This window comes from Lynx rufus, unplaced genomic scaffold (assembly GCF_022079265.1).
Source record: "Lynx rufus isolate CCGP_SWC_20201006 ecotype Redwood Valley unplaced genomic scaffold, mLynRuf1.p SCAF_16, whole genome shotgun sequence".
NCBI classification, from domain to species: domain Eukaryota; kingdom Metazoa; phylum Chordata; class Mammalia; order Carnivora; family Felidae; genus Lynx; species Lynx rufus.
In genome coordinates, this window is record NW_025814830.1 from 22,374,263 (window position 1) to 22,386,935 (window position 12,673).

Here is a 12,673-nt window from a genome sequence, read left to right on the forward strand (position 1 = left end):
CCAGAACCAGCTCCAAGCCAACCAGTGAGGTTGGGAGGCATGGCTTGGGTAAGGCAGGAAACCACCCTCCACCCCAGCTCAGCCTGTGTGTCAGGGGTGGGACGGATTATGATGCCTGCAGAGATAGCTGGCCCTCCTCTTGCAGGCTCATCCAACTCATCTGAAGCATCCTCCTCCTCCTCTAAAATCAGCTGATGTGAGACCTTTACAATCGGACATTGTTTTCTGCTGCTAGTAACATTGCAAATGCAGAATCTGGCTTCTCGGCAAGGACTTCAGGCTTGTCAAACTCGACCACCTGAAAGTCAGAGAAAAAGAGCTGAAATTGGCAGAAAATAGCCACTCACCTAGAGCCCAAACCGTTGAAGCCTTTGTGGAGGGGACGCCAACAACTTCCTGCACCTTCCCATTTTCCATGACCAGGACGAGGTCACAGTTGAGAACTGTGTTGAGGCGGTGGGCGATGGTCAATACAGTACAGCCTTTGAAGGCATCTTTGATGGTGCTCTGAACAAGGCTGTCAGTCTTGGAGTCCATGGAGGCGGTGGCTTCATCAAGGAGAATGATCTGTTGAGGAAGGCACATGGTAAAAGCCATACTAGACCAAAGCTGCACCTGAGGGAAACTCACAATCTTAGGTCTATTTATTATAAAAGAAGAAGGAGAAGAAGAAAAGAAGAAGAAGAAGAAGAAGAAGAAGAAGGGCTGAAAAGTCATGAGCTAAGGGCCCGTCTCAAAAGATCAGAACAACAACAGCAAAATAAAAGTCAGTTCACACCACCTCCATCTCCTTCTGAGGGACTGGCTGGAAGAATAAGGTGGTATGTTCTTTATTTCTGTTTTCTAAGTGGTTTATTCTAATCTTGCAAAGTGGTAGGAGGCTTTCTCTACTGTGCTAACCAGAGTCAGTGTGAGCTATAATAACAGTGATCGTATTAGTTTGCCATCACTGCTATTAACAAATCAGCACAAACTCAGAGGCTTAAAACAACAAAAATTTATTGCCTTTGCTGTTCTGGAAGCCAGAAGTCCTAAAGTCAAGGTATTGCCAGGGCTGTATCCCTTTTGCCAGCTCGAGGGAGAAACTGTTCCCTTGCCTGTTGCAGCTGTTCGGGGCTGCCTGTGTTCCTTGGCTTGTGCCTCCTTCCTGGTATTGCTCCAATACCTACTCCCATTGTCACATTGCTTCTCCTATTTCTGACTCTCCTGCCTCCCTCTTATACAGACGTGCATGATTGCACTAGGCCCACACAGGTAATCCAGGATAATCTCCCCGTCTCAAAATCCTTGACATAATCATATCTGCAAAGCCCCTTTTCCGTAGAAATGGTGGTATATTCTCCTGTTCCAGCTATCAGGACTCAGACATCTTTGGAGGGGGAGAGAATTATTCTGCCTACCACCATGCTGGTTTGGAAGTAAGAGGGCTTAAGCTCACCTCTGCTTCACCTTGACTAAATTACTTGACCCCTGCCCCCAAATGTTCCGTGCCCTCCTCTATAAAGGGAGGTTATACTTTCTTATGAGCATGAAATGCAAAGATAACCCACAAAGCACTTAGCAGCGTATAGTGCCTCAGTCAGCACGGAATGCATGATGGTGCCAGCTCCCTCTCCTACCATTAGCATGTCTACACAACACACAGGCTAGGTTACACTTTGGTCAGGGTTCAGAGAATGGGATTTCTAAAGCAACAGCAATCCCTTCCTTGAAATCAGTAACCAAGGATGACTAAGTCACTAAGAAAAATGAATATAAACATTACAATTCTCATATCTTAGCATTCTGAAGGCCTTCTTTAGCATCCTGGGCATTGTTTAGCAGGCTTCAGAATTGTTCAGGGACAAGGCAAAAAAAAAAAAAGTCAAGAGAAAGATTTCTCATACTCAGAGCACTTAGGAGACAAAGAGAATACCTAAGCAAGTCTTCCCAGGGGGAGGCCCAGAGGAGGCAGGTGCTCTTGCTGTAAATGACTGTTATTTTTCAATTTTTACCCCTTACAACTTTGTCTTAAAAGAAACTGATCGGTTTTTAAATGGCTCAATTGTTCTCTCTTTGCTGAAAGACAAACGCATAGCTCTACCTCCTGGATTGAGTGGCGCTGCGGGAAATATCCAAAATTTGACCAATCCATTTTTCCGTGCTGTTTCCTTACTTTTGAATTACGGAGAAGTGCTCGGGCCATACAAAGCAGCTGACGTTCCCCTACTGAGAAGTTTTCTCCATTTTCTGTGACTTCTGCCTGTAATTTTTCTGGGAGTTTCATTATCTATAAAACACAGAAAATGCCACATTTATGCTGATGATCTATAAAATTGTCCTGCATCATCTCTATTGATTGCCCCACTCATGCATTCATCAGCTGGCTTTATTTTACTGAGGAAGAGAAAGTACAAAACAACAATCATTTCAACATTGCAAACAGGCACCAGGGAAGGACCAGGGAGTAGGCGGACATTAATAATTTAAAATCACAGTATGATTCATAGAACCCTGTAGACACCTCACGAAAATAGGACAAATGGTACACATGTGGGTCCAGAGAAACACAAATGAAGTGTAAATGGCTTCCAGGGTTCCTATTTCTGTGGACAAAATACACATGGGATGGGAGTTTTCTAGTCATCAAGGAAAGGTACGAAAGCATCTGATTTATCCAGTCACAGTGATGTTGGGACATGCTCACCTTGGTACCAAGTCTTGGGGGAGAAAATCCCCTCCATGCTGCCGAGGTGGCCATACTCACCCACAGTTCTTCTAGGACAGGACCCTGTCTCACAGGAAACATTCCTGGAGCCTGCCATACCCCCTCTCACCTTCCTGTGCCTTATATGTACCCATAAGCAAAGGAGGCTATTGGCAGAGCAGCAGGATGCCCCATCTGCTCTAGAGTCAGATGCATTTGGGTTCAAGTCTCCATTCTGCCACTTACTAGCTTCACATGTTTCTTCCCTGAGTCTTAATTACAACACCTCTAAAAATCAGGATAGGAGTTCCAACCTCAGAAGGCTGCAGTCAAGACAGGACCAGGTGAGGTGAGATCACACATGCAGAGCTCTTGTCCTGATGATCTCAGAGGCCTAAAAATATTATCTATTGTTGCTTTTAACAAAGAGTAAAAAAGGATCACATTCTCCTGACACATGTGACATCAGCAAATAAGCCGGGCCAAGTGATGGCCGGGGTCTTGTCAAATCCAAATCTGGGCCCTGGTGCTGGGAAACGGACTCATCCTGGTCAACCCCAGAGACCTACTGTGTCTCTCATGAATGTCCTCTCCAGAACCTGCCAGAGCATCTCATCTGAGTGACTCTCAAATGGATCCAAGTTGTACCTGCAATAAAGGAAAGAGCAGGGAGCCAGATTTCTGAGGACAGGATGGGGGAGTATGTTTTCTGCAGCATGTGGGAGAGAGCAAGGGGTGGTGTGTGTGATGATTTTCATGGCCCCAAAAGCAGTGCTTAGCCCAGGACAATGGCACATAAAATTACCAGTCTCAGGCCAAGTGAGCAAAGCCCCACAGCTCTGTGATGGGACAGAGACTACCAAGACAGGAGAGACAGCACTGAGCAAGGCACCCAGGAAGACACATTTGGTCCTCACAGTGGCCATGGACAGCAGAAGACCTTTGACCCTATGCAAATTATAGGCAGAGAGGGTGTGGTGGGGGGATTCACTTTACCTTCAGAAGCAAGAGGTACAGCTGTGGCTCCCAGGACTTCACCCAGGGTGCCCCATGTAGGTCTGGTATCTCAAGACATGGAATGCATTTTTCTTATAATTCTAAATGGTGCTTAATATGAGAAATGTCCTTCTCATTGGAGGAGGAGCCATTGCCCTGGACTAAATGAGAAAATGGTTTTCTCCTTATCCCTTGACATCAGATCTTGAGCCCCATGGAAGTTGCAACCCTACTGTTCTTGTACTTGAACAACTTCTGTTCATTCTTCAATGGGAATGAATTGGTGCACTTCCCTATGGAAGGCTACATACATAGGGTAACCACTTATTTTATTTCGCTAACTGGGTACTTTTGAGGGTGGCCAGTGTTAAACCTTATAGGATGCTGAGACACAGGCATAAACCAGGGCTCTCCAGGGCCAACTGGGATATCTGCTCACCCTATGTGTAAGCATCTTGCTTATTTGTGATGTGGCACATAAAATACAGACAATGTTCAGGGCTCTAGTCCTTGGTTCTTCCTAAGGCTTCAGCAGGAACAGGTACTAGAAGTGCTTGTGAGCACCTCAGGATGGCTGCTTCCTTTAGGCCCACTGTGGGCACTTCACAAAGTTCCTGGCTGGTCTGATTTTACTACCTAAAAAATAGGAATGGACGATGATCAAAAACAGCTACCTTACTGTACCTACAAACAGGACAGGATCCTGGGGGATCACAGTCAGCTTGGTTCTGAGGTCTTCCAAACCTATAGTGCAGATATCCACCTCATCAATGAAAATCGTACCGCCAGCTGGCTCCACCAGACGAAACAAGGCCATTCCCAAGGATGACTTTCCTGGGAATAATAAAAGCAAGAACAGCAAATCAAACATCAGTTTGTACTTCTATCATATCCAAGTATCTAATCAGGGGAATTTGTAATGCAGTTAAATGGCTCAGTGCAGATGACTGTGCAGACAGAAAGGCCTCACTCTGTGGAGGCAATCAGCTGCCCTGACATGGTTAACCTGCCCGTTCCTGCAGGGGCTGTTAACACACGACTCATCCTCTGGGCCTCGTTTCACCAGAATGATTCTCATTTAATTAATTCAAAAACTGGTGTGTGTTTGTTTCCAACTCCACACACCCATTCAACCTGAAATCCTAATTTACAGTAAAGAGATTAGAGGGAGAAAAAAACAGCCAACCCATCACACATACACACAGCCCTCTGGTGTGGCTCAAACAGCACCCCCAGTGGAAATGCAAAGAAAACAACCCTGTCCTCACCAGAACCTGTTCTTCCAACAATCCCAACTGTCTGCCCGCTTTGAATGCTCAAGTTCAGCCCATCAAGAACAAGGGGAGTGTTGTCTCTGTATCTCATCTGATAGTCTCTGAATGTTATCTCCCCACGCCTGGGCCAGTCACAGGGACAAGTCTCCACTTTGAGGGGGTGAGTGCATTCAGGAACACAGGTCTGGAAAACAGAATAACCAATGACAGGTTAACAATCATTCACTTTTCCATTCATTTAATTAATTCACGCATTCCCACAATTCTAGGTACTGGTGTTCGTGGTGGTGTGTTAGATCAAGAAACCCACTAAAGAAGTCACATTCCAATGGAGAAGTCAGATAATAAATAAGAAACAAAATCAGAAATAAAGACAATAAATCATAAAATAACATAAACATAAAACATTAAAAAAATAAAAATGAAGACAATGTGTGTAAAGGGGTAGGCAGAGTAAAAGTAACTTAAGGGTTGAAGAAGGCATCTATGAGGATGTGCGATTCAAGCTGAGACCTAGAACGCTGATATAAGAAAATTTGAGTTCAGAACCTTCCAGGCAGAGTAGACAGCTAGTGCAAAGGCCCTGGGGCCAGAACAAGCTTGGGCACTTTGAGGAATAGAAAGAAAAGTTAGGTGGCTGGAGCTTAGTGAATAGAGAGATGGACAACTATAAGGGACAGCTCATACGGGGCCATGTGGGCCTGGGCAAGTGTCAGCATTGTGACCTTGAAGCTGTGTGGCAAATCCAGACCAAATCTTGAGATTTGCAGAGTTCAGTCAGATACAATTTCAGTATCTGCAAGTGTCTAAGAAATGCAAAGTCTAAGCCAAGTTGCTCTACTCAACTTGGCTGTGTTAGAACACCACCTCCTCTAAAGTTTTGAAGTCCCTGTGAGCCATGAGAAGTAAGGCCCCCGTGTGCCCTGTGGGGTGGCTGGCGAGTCCAAATCTGTGATAAGCAACTACAATTAACTGATAAAATATCTGTATTCCTACACAGTGAATATTTTTAACCCCTGGGAGATCTAGAATTAATAATGAGAATATTTAAGAGAAGCAAAATTGTAACAGTATTTTCAGTTTAAGGAATCTGCATATTTTGTGTTTCAAGTATAATAATATTAGTAACATAAAGGCCTGTGATTCTAATTTAAAATGTATAATTGAGTAATTTATTTAGACATGATTTTAAGTTAAAAGCTTACTGTTCATCCACAGCATTGGGATGGTTATGCAAATTTAAAGCTTACTATATTTATAAGTGTAATTTATTAGATTTATATAACCTCTGAAAGGTTTGTTTGTTAAATCAGATAATCGAGATACTTAAGAAGGAAATGGAATGTGCTAAATTTTAAAATGCAGTTTAATGTTTTAAAGAGTTTAATTAAGTTTGTAAATGAGGCCAAATGCTATTCAAAGGCCCTTAAAAGTGATTGCTTGACTTGTCTAGACTTTTCAAAGAATAGCAGGATTTGTAAGTTGAACATAAAAGCTTTTAAAGAAGAGTTCAACCATTGTTTTTTTTCAATTTACAATTTTAGTCAATCAAATGGTAATCTTTAGAAACTAAAGTTAGCCACTGATTTCTATTTTTGTATGCAGAAACTGCCCTTGAGGAAATTTTTTTTTGAAAAAAGAATCTCTTCCTCAACTTAAAGTACTTTAGACTGTATGGTAAATATGGGCTTTAAGAAGAGGGTTGTGGTTCATTTTCAGTTTTTATTTTGTTTGTTTGCTTGTTTGTTTTTATTAGAGAAAGCATGTGTGTGCATGACACAACGAGGGGCACAGGGAGGGAGAGAGAGAACCCCAAGCAGGCTCCACATTCAGCTTGAAGCCCAATGCAAGTCTCAGTCTCACAACTGTGAGTTCATGACTTGAGCCAAAATCAACAGTCTACCACCTAACCGACTGAGCCACCCAGGCACCCCAACAAATTTCAGTTTTTAAAAAGACCCCTTTCACATGTCAAAAAAATCAATGCCTGCATAAATTCCGCCAGAGTTAACTAGCCCTTCCTCTGGCATGCACTAATTTCTTACCAAAATATACTCCCTGAGCAGCTCCACGGGGGTGAATTTGGCCTGGGTCTCTGTCCCTGTTCGCACACATACTTGGAGTAGTCCGCTTAGCTATTGTAGAGAAGCAAAAGCTGAGTTAGATCCCTTTCTTCCCTTGGGTTCTGCTGCCCCACCCTCAGGGGCAGCCCTTGTGAATTACCCCTCACCAGCCTCACTCAGAGCCACACAACAACATGCCTGCATTCCCAGCCAAGTGCCCAGAAGTAAAGACACTGCAGTGTTTTGCCTTTAAATATTCCTCTGCATTCGGAACCAAATGGGTAATGACATTTTCCCTGACACTCCAGATGGCATGAACCATCCCACCACAGTACCACTTGATCACTCTTGGTCTAAGCTGGAATCTCCCAGGGCCACAGAGCTGCTGGGTATCCACCCCTTGCTGCCATCTGGCATGGTCCTGCACTTCCATGCCCTCCCTGATTTACCCAACAGGCAGCCAAGCAGCCACTGAAATCCCATTGCCACAAATCATCATGGGTAGAAGGAAATCATTTAGCCCATCTGTTTGCTTCAGACATGAGAATATCTAGGCTCAGAGTGGGGAATGTGGCTTGCTAAGGTCACCTATCTTAGGCCAGAATCCCCCAGAAGCCAACCCTGAAATTTGAGTGTAAGCAGGTTGAATGGAGGTCCCCCAAAAAGATATGTATGCATCCAAATCCCTGAGACCTGTGAATGTTACCTCATTTGAAAGAAAAAGACCTTTAGGTATAAGTAAGGATCTTGAGATCATCCTCGATTACCTGGATGAACCTTAAATCCAATGACAAGTATCCTTATAAGAGACAGAGGAAGAGAAGACACAAAAGAGAAGAAGATGTGAAGACAGAGGCAAAGGTTGGAGTGATGCTGCTACAATACAAGAAATGCCAAAGAATGCCAGCAGCCACCAGAAGCTGGAAGAGACAAGGAATGGCTTGTCCCCTAGAGCATGCAGAGGGAACAAGGTCCTGCCTACACCTTGATTTGGGACTTCTGACCTCCAAAACTGTAAGAGAATAAATTTCTCTGATTTTAAGCCACTAGCTTATGGTGACTGGTTACAGCAGCCCTAGGAAATTAATCCAGGAGGTGGACCGCAAAAGTACCAGTGGGAGCTGGGAGAAGTGACGTACAGAACAGGAAGTAAGTCATGAGAGGTTCACTTGTACCCAAAATTCGATCCTACTGGAAGCTCTGGGACACTGCATGGAACACACTTGAGTTGTCCTGAGGAAGCTGGGCTACATCCCCACTGATGCCCTTCAACAATTTTGGGGGCCACTTCTGGCTTAGGGAATTCCCCACACTTGCAGGCTGCCCTGGGCTTGGACTGGGCACCTTCTCGTAGCAACAGGAGGTCAACCAGGCTGCCCTGGAATGTTGGTGCACCAACAGCACCTGCTTCAGTCACAAGGTGGGCTAGTGGGCTCAAGGCAGGACCAGGTCTTCTTTCACTGGGTGAGCAGTGACTGTGGGCCAGGCCCTGTCACAGAAGGGCTGGTTTTCCAGGGCTGAATGTGATGGACAAAACCCCTACAGTCACACGGCTTATGTTCTAGCAGGCTGGCAGGATAAGACACACGTCATTTCAAGAAAAGGTAAGATGCCAATAAAACAGGATGTGAAAGAATGGTCAGAATGGAGGTGGGGGGGAGAGGTTTGCCTCTGTTAGGGCAGTTAAGGAACTGTGTGAGCAGAAGCATTTATAAAAAGAAGTCCGCCAGGCAAACTCAGGATTTGGGTAGCTCTGAGTAGCAGCAAGTGACCTTAACAAGGAGGCAGTGTGGCCCAAGCAGGTAAATGGCAGGGGGCAGTGGTGTAGGTCCACACCCTTTGCGTGGTTCCCTTGTTGCCTGCCTGCTTAACACACACCACTGGCTTTCTATTTCTCTTAGAGCAGTGGCTCTTGACCTGGGTGATTATGCCCTTCAGGAGACATTTAGCAATGTCTAAAGAAACTTGTGGTTGTCACAACCTTAGAGGAGGGAGGTTCTACTGGGATTTCCTAGTTAGAGATCATGGAGGCTAACATCCTATAACACATAGCACAGCCTCTCACAAAGAGGATCATCCAGCCCTTATATAAAAGCAACCTTATATTCCATGGCTGACAAAGCCTTACATAGTCTCTCCCCGCCAACACCTCAGACCTTATTTTCTACTCTGCTCAAGCTGCATGACCTTCTGAATGCCTCAAATGCACCCAGCTCCTACCTACCCCAAGCCTTGCTCTGGCCTCTCAGCCTGAAGCATCCTCCCTTCCATCTTATTTGGCTGGTTCTTTGTCATTCATGTACCAGCTTGGAAGTCACCTCTTAGCAGAGTTCTCCTCTGACTATAGAATCTCATGTTGCTTCCCCATTGACAGTCACATTACCCTGTTTTATTATCTTCATAATAAACAATTTCTGAAACCTTCTCACTTATTTGCTTGTGCACTTATTTATTCCATCCCATGTTATATCTCTTTTTATCCCATAAACTCTATGAGAACAAGACCTGTCCAGATTGTTTGCTGCTGAATCCACAGCACCTAGCAGAATTCCTGGATCACAGTAGATTCTCAGTGGCTATCTGGTGAATGAATGAATGAACCTTGCCCTTAAAAAGGGCTTATGTGCATTTTATTAAATTCAAGGGTATCATCCCTTTAAGTCCCTGGGAAGTCCTCCAGTGTGTGCAAATTCTCCAGTCTTACAGGAATATTTGAAAACAATCTCACAGAAAGCTGATGATATCCCCCAAAAAGCATGCACTCAGTTGAGGAAAGCTGTTTCACTTGGACCAAGTAAGGGGATCTATTCATTATCATCTGCTTTATATCTTACTAGGCAACAACAAATAAAAACATCCATCAATGAGGAACTAGCTACCCAAGAAAAATTCATTTTTTGCCACTTAAGATAAAGATCTGAGAATATAGTTTTGTTCTTCCCCCTTCCTAAAATGCCATTAAAATGATATCAGAGAGATTTTCAAAAAGGAATAGAACTTTAAGGGCAAGAGGGTTGGGAAGAGATAGCACTGAACAAAGGAGTCACAGATTTATGGAAGATGGAAAAGGGAAGAAGAGCCTTTTAATAGGAGGCAGAATGTGTTGTCAGGGCTTACAGAGATTTCTAGCAGAACTCAGACAGGCTCCAGGTGTGAGAAGGAGCCACAGAAATACTGATAAGTAGTCTGTCTATAGACCCATCTGTTTACCAGTCCTCATCTTTCTCCCAACCAGACGTAGCTGGACACTTTATCCTTAGGCCAACACATACACACACATGCACACACACACACCCTCAAGATTCACACTCAGATAGGTATCAGACCCAGATGACCTAGGTTCAAACCCTAGCTCTAACACATGACAAGTGTGTGATGTTGGACAAATCTCTCTAAGCCTAAGTTTTATCATGTATAAGGTGAGGACTATGGCAGAAACTATCTCATCGATTGTTGTGGGAATAAATGAATTAATTCACATACATGACTTACAATAGTACCTCAAATGGCATGTATTTCCTGATTATTATTATTATTATTATTATTCTGTATTACTATTTTTTTCCTATTACTGTTATTTTCTTGAAAAGAAAAATACCAAAGCAAACAAAAGGAGAAGTCAGTATTATTTGTCATAGACATCATGGATGCCTCTCCAGCATCCTTTTCCTGATCTCTATTATGGGACAGTTCTGTGACTTGGGGGTAGGATGGTGTGTGACTCCATCCTTTGACCTAAGCCAATCATCCCAATTCTATCCAGGCACTAATTTGTTCCGGGATGCCTAAACTAATCCAGTAAGAGTAAAGCTCAAGGCTTTTGCTCCATGACTAGGGTAGGAAAAGCTTTCTTCCTCCTTCCTTCCTGTTGCAGCTCTCAGAGAATGCCAGTCACCATTGTACAACCATGAAGGAAGTCATCACAGAACAAGTACAAAGCCAGGGGCTATGATCCAACTATTCCTGAAGCCCACACAACTGTCATGCCTTTTAGTGATGTGAACCAGTAAGCTCTCCCTGTTTGTTGCACCCATTTGAGTTGGATCTTCTCTTACATCCATCCTCCCTAGTAATGCCCTATGCCAGAGCCTCCAGGCCAAACCTAACTTTATACTAGGTGTTACCTGGATGATGTAAGACAAAGACAAGCCTTTGGATGAAGCACTAATTGAGGAGAAGCTCAGAGTCACCAACAAGGCCACGATGAAGGTGACAATGTTCATGAGGACATCCATTCTTAAAGCAAACCACCTGAGAGCACAGTTAAAGTACAGGAGGTGGCTGGAATTTTCATCATTTAGCATCTTAAACCTAAAATTAAAAAATCATACAAAACAGGAGTCAGTTGTACTTCCACAGAGCTAGGGTTAGGGTTACCAGAAAATTAAGGCAAGGGGATTTTTTTTCTTTTTCTTTATTTTAGAGAGAGTGAGAGAGAGTGTGCATATGCAAGTGGGGGAGAGGGGCAGAGGGAGAGAGAGGGAGAATCTTAAGTGGGATACATGCTGAGCACAGAGACTGACATGGGACTCAATCCCATAACACTGGGATCATGATCTGAGCCAGAATCAAGAGTCAAATGCTCAACTGACTGAGCCACCCAGGCTCCACAAAGAGGAATTTTTAATCAAGAGCTAATGCACTCTTACATAAGACTCTTACAAAGACACGCATATATCCATCCATACTCTTTAAAATCTGCCACCATAGGCATCTTTGATATGCACATTTTTTGAGAAATCCTATGTGGCAGCATTGTGCTGAGTGGGCTTTTTCTCTCTTTCCCAGAACTGACAACTAGAACCCACAGCTGAGAAAAAAAGGTGCTCAGTATCTCATGCTCTACCTTCAAAAGACTTCTATTTTGGATTCAGCCACTCCCTCAAAGGCCATGTGGAATTGACAGTTAGCCCCTTGATCTATAAAAGGGTAAGGGCTGATTTTGGCAGAGGTTGCCTTTAGGGAGAATCAGTGTGTGTGATGGTTGAGAAGGGAAAGAAGGATGTTTGGTTCCCCTTATCAAATCAGAGAAAGAAGATTCAAGGCAGCTGCTGGGGGTCTCCTCCGGAAGAAAAAAACTGACAACTTGTAACCCCTGTTGTGTATCCACTGAGCCAAAAAGAAAAAGGACACTGGGCAGAGGGATGGAGAAATGACATTGCTAAGGGTGAGGGCAAGACCCTCCTGGAGTTGCTCATTCCCTAGATGCATGGAAGGCAGATCCTGCCCAATCCTGCAGTTCCTAGAGTTGAGGGTACAGAGAGAAGATGACTTTTGGTGCTGCAGTCTTAATGCAGTATCCCTCAGCATGAGGCAGAGAGGCCCCAGATCAGGGGAATGCAGTGGAAGGCTTCACAGGAAGAGCTCTCTGGAAGACCCAGGCAGGTCTTGCCCATGAGCAATGCCTAGCAGAACTGCCATGGACTTGGTCCTGTTGGAGCCTCCACCTTGCCACACCACATCTGCACAATTTGCTGGAATGGCAGAAATGAGCATCAGGAAGGAAAGAATAACCTAATAATGTGTCCTCCCTCACTTCATTCCTCTGCACCAGGCTCAGGGAACCAGGCTCAGAGAAAAAGGAGAAAATGTTTAAAAGAATAGACCAAAGGCTTCCCAGTAGCACACCTGCCCTCCCCCTCCACCTGACACAT

At 44.2% G+C, this 12,673-nt stretch overlaps 1 protein-coding gene across 3 annotated transcripts in view; it reads right to left on the minus strand.

The window, feature by feature from the left end:
• Positions 1–205: 205 nt before the first annotated feature.
• ABCC12 (ATP binding cassette subfamily C member 12) overlaps positions 206–12,673 on the minus strand; it is a 75,469-nt gene continuing 63,001 nt past the window's right edge. The window contains exons 22-29 of one of the 3 annotated variants that reach the window (XM_047079206.1): positions 11,144–11,330; positions 7,002–7,091; positions 4,951–5,140; positions 4,357–4,516; positions 3,256–3,334; positions 2,156–2,269; positions 403–567; positions 206–298 (exon numbers count right to left, since the gene is read on the minus strand). In XM_047079206.1, coding sequence (XP_046935162.1) covers positions 206–298; positions 403–567; positions 2,156–2,269; positions 3,256–3,334; positions 4,357–4,516; positions 4,951–5,140; positions 7,002–7,091; positions 11,144–11,330 — 1,078 coding nt within the window. The remainder of the gene's footprint in view (positions 299–402; positions 568–2,155; positions 2,270–3,255; positions 3,335–4,356; positions 4,517–4,950; positions 5,141–7,001; positions 7,092–11,143; positions 11,331–12,673) is intronic. The other 2 variants (XM_047079207.1, XM_047079208.1) reach the window with 2 other exon arrangements.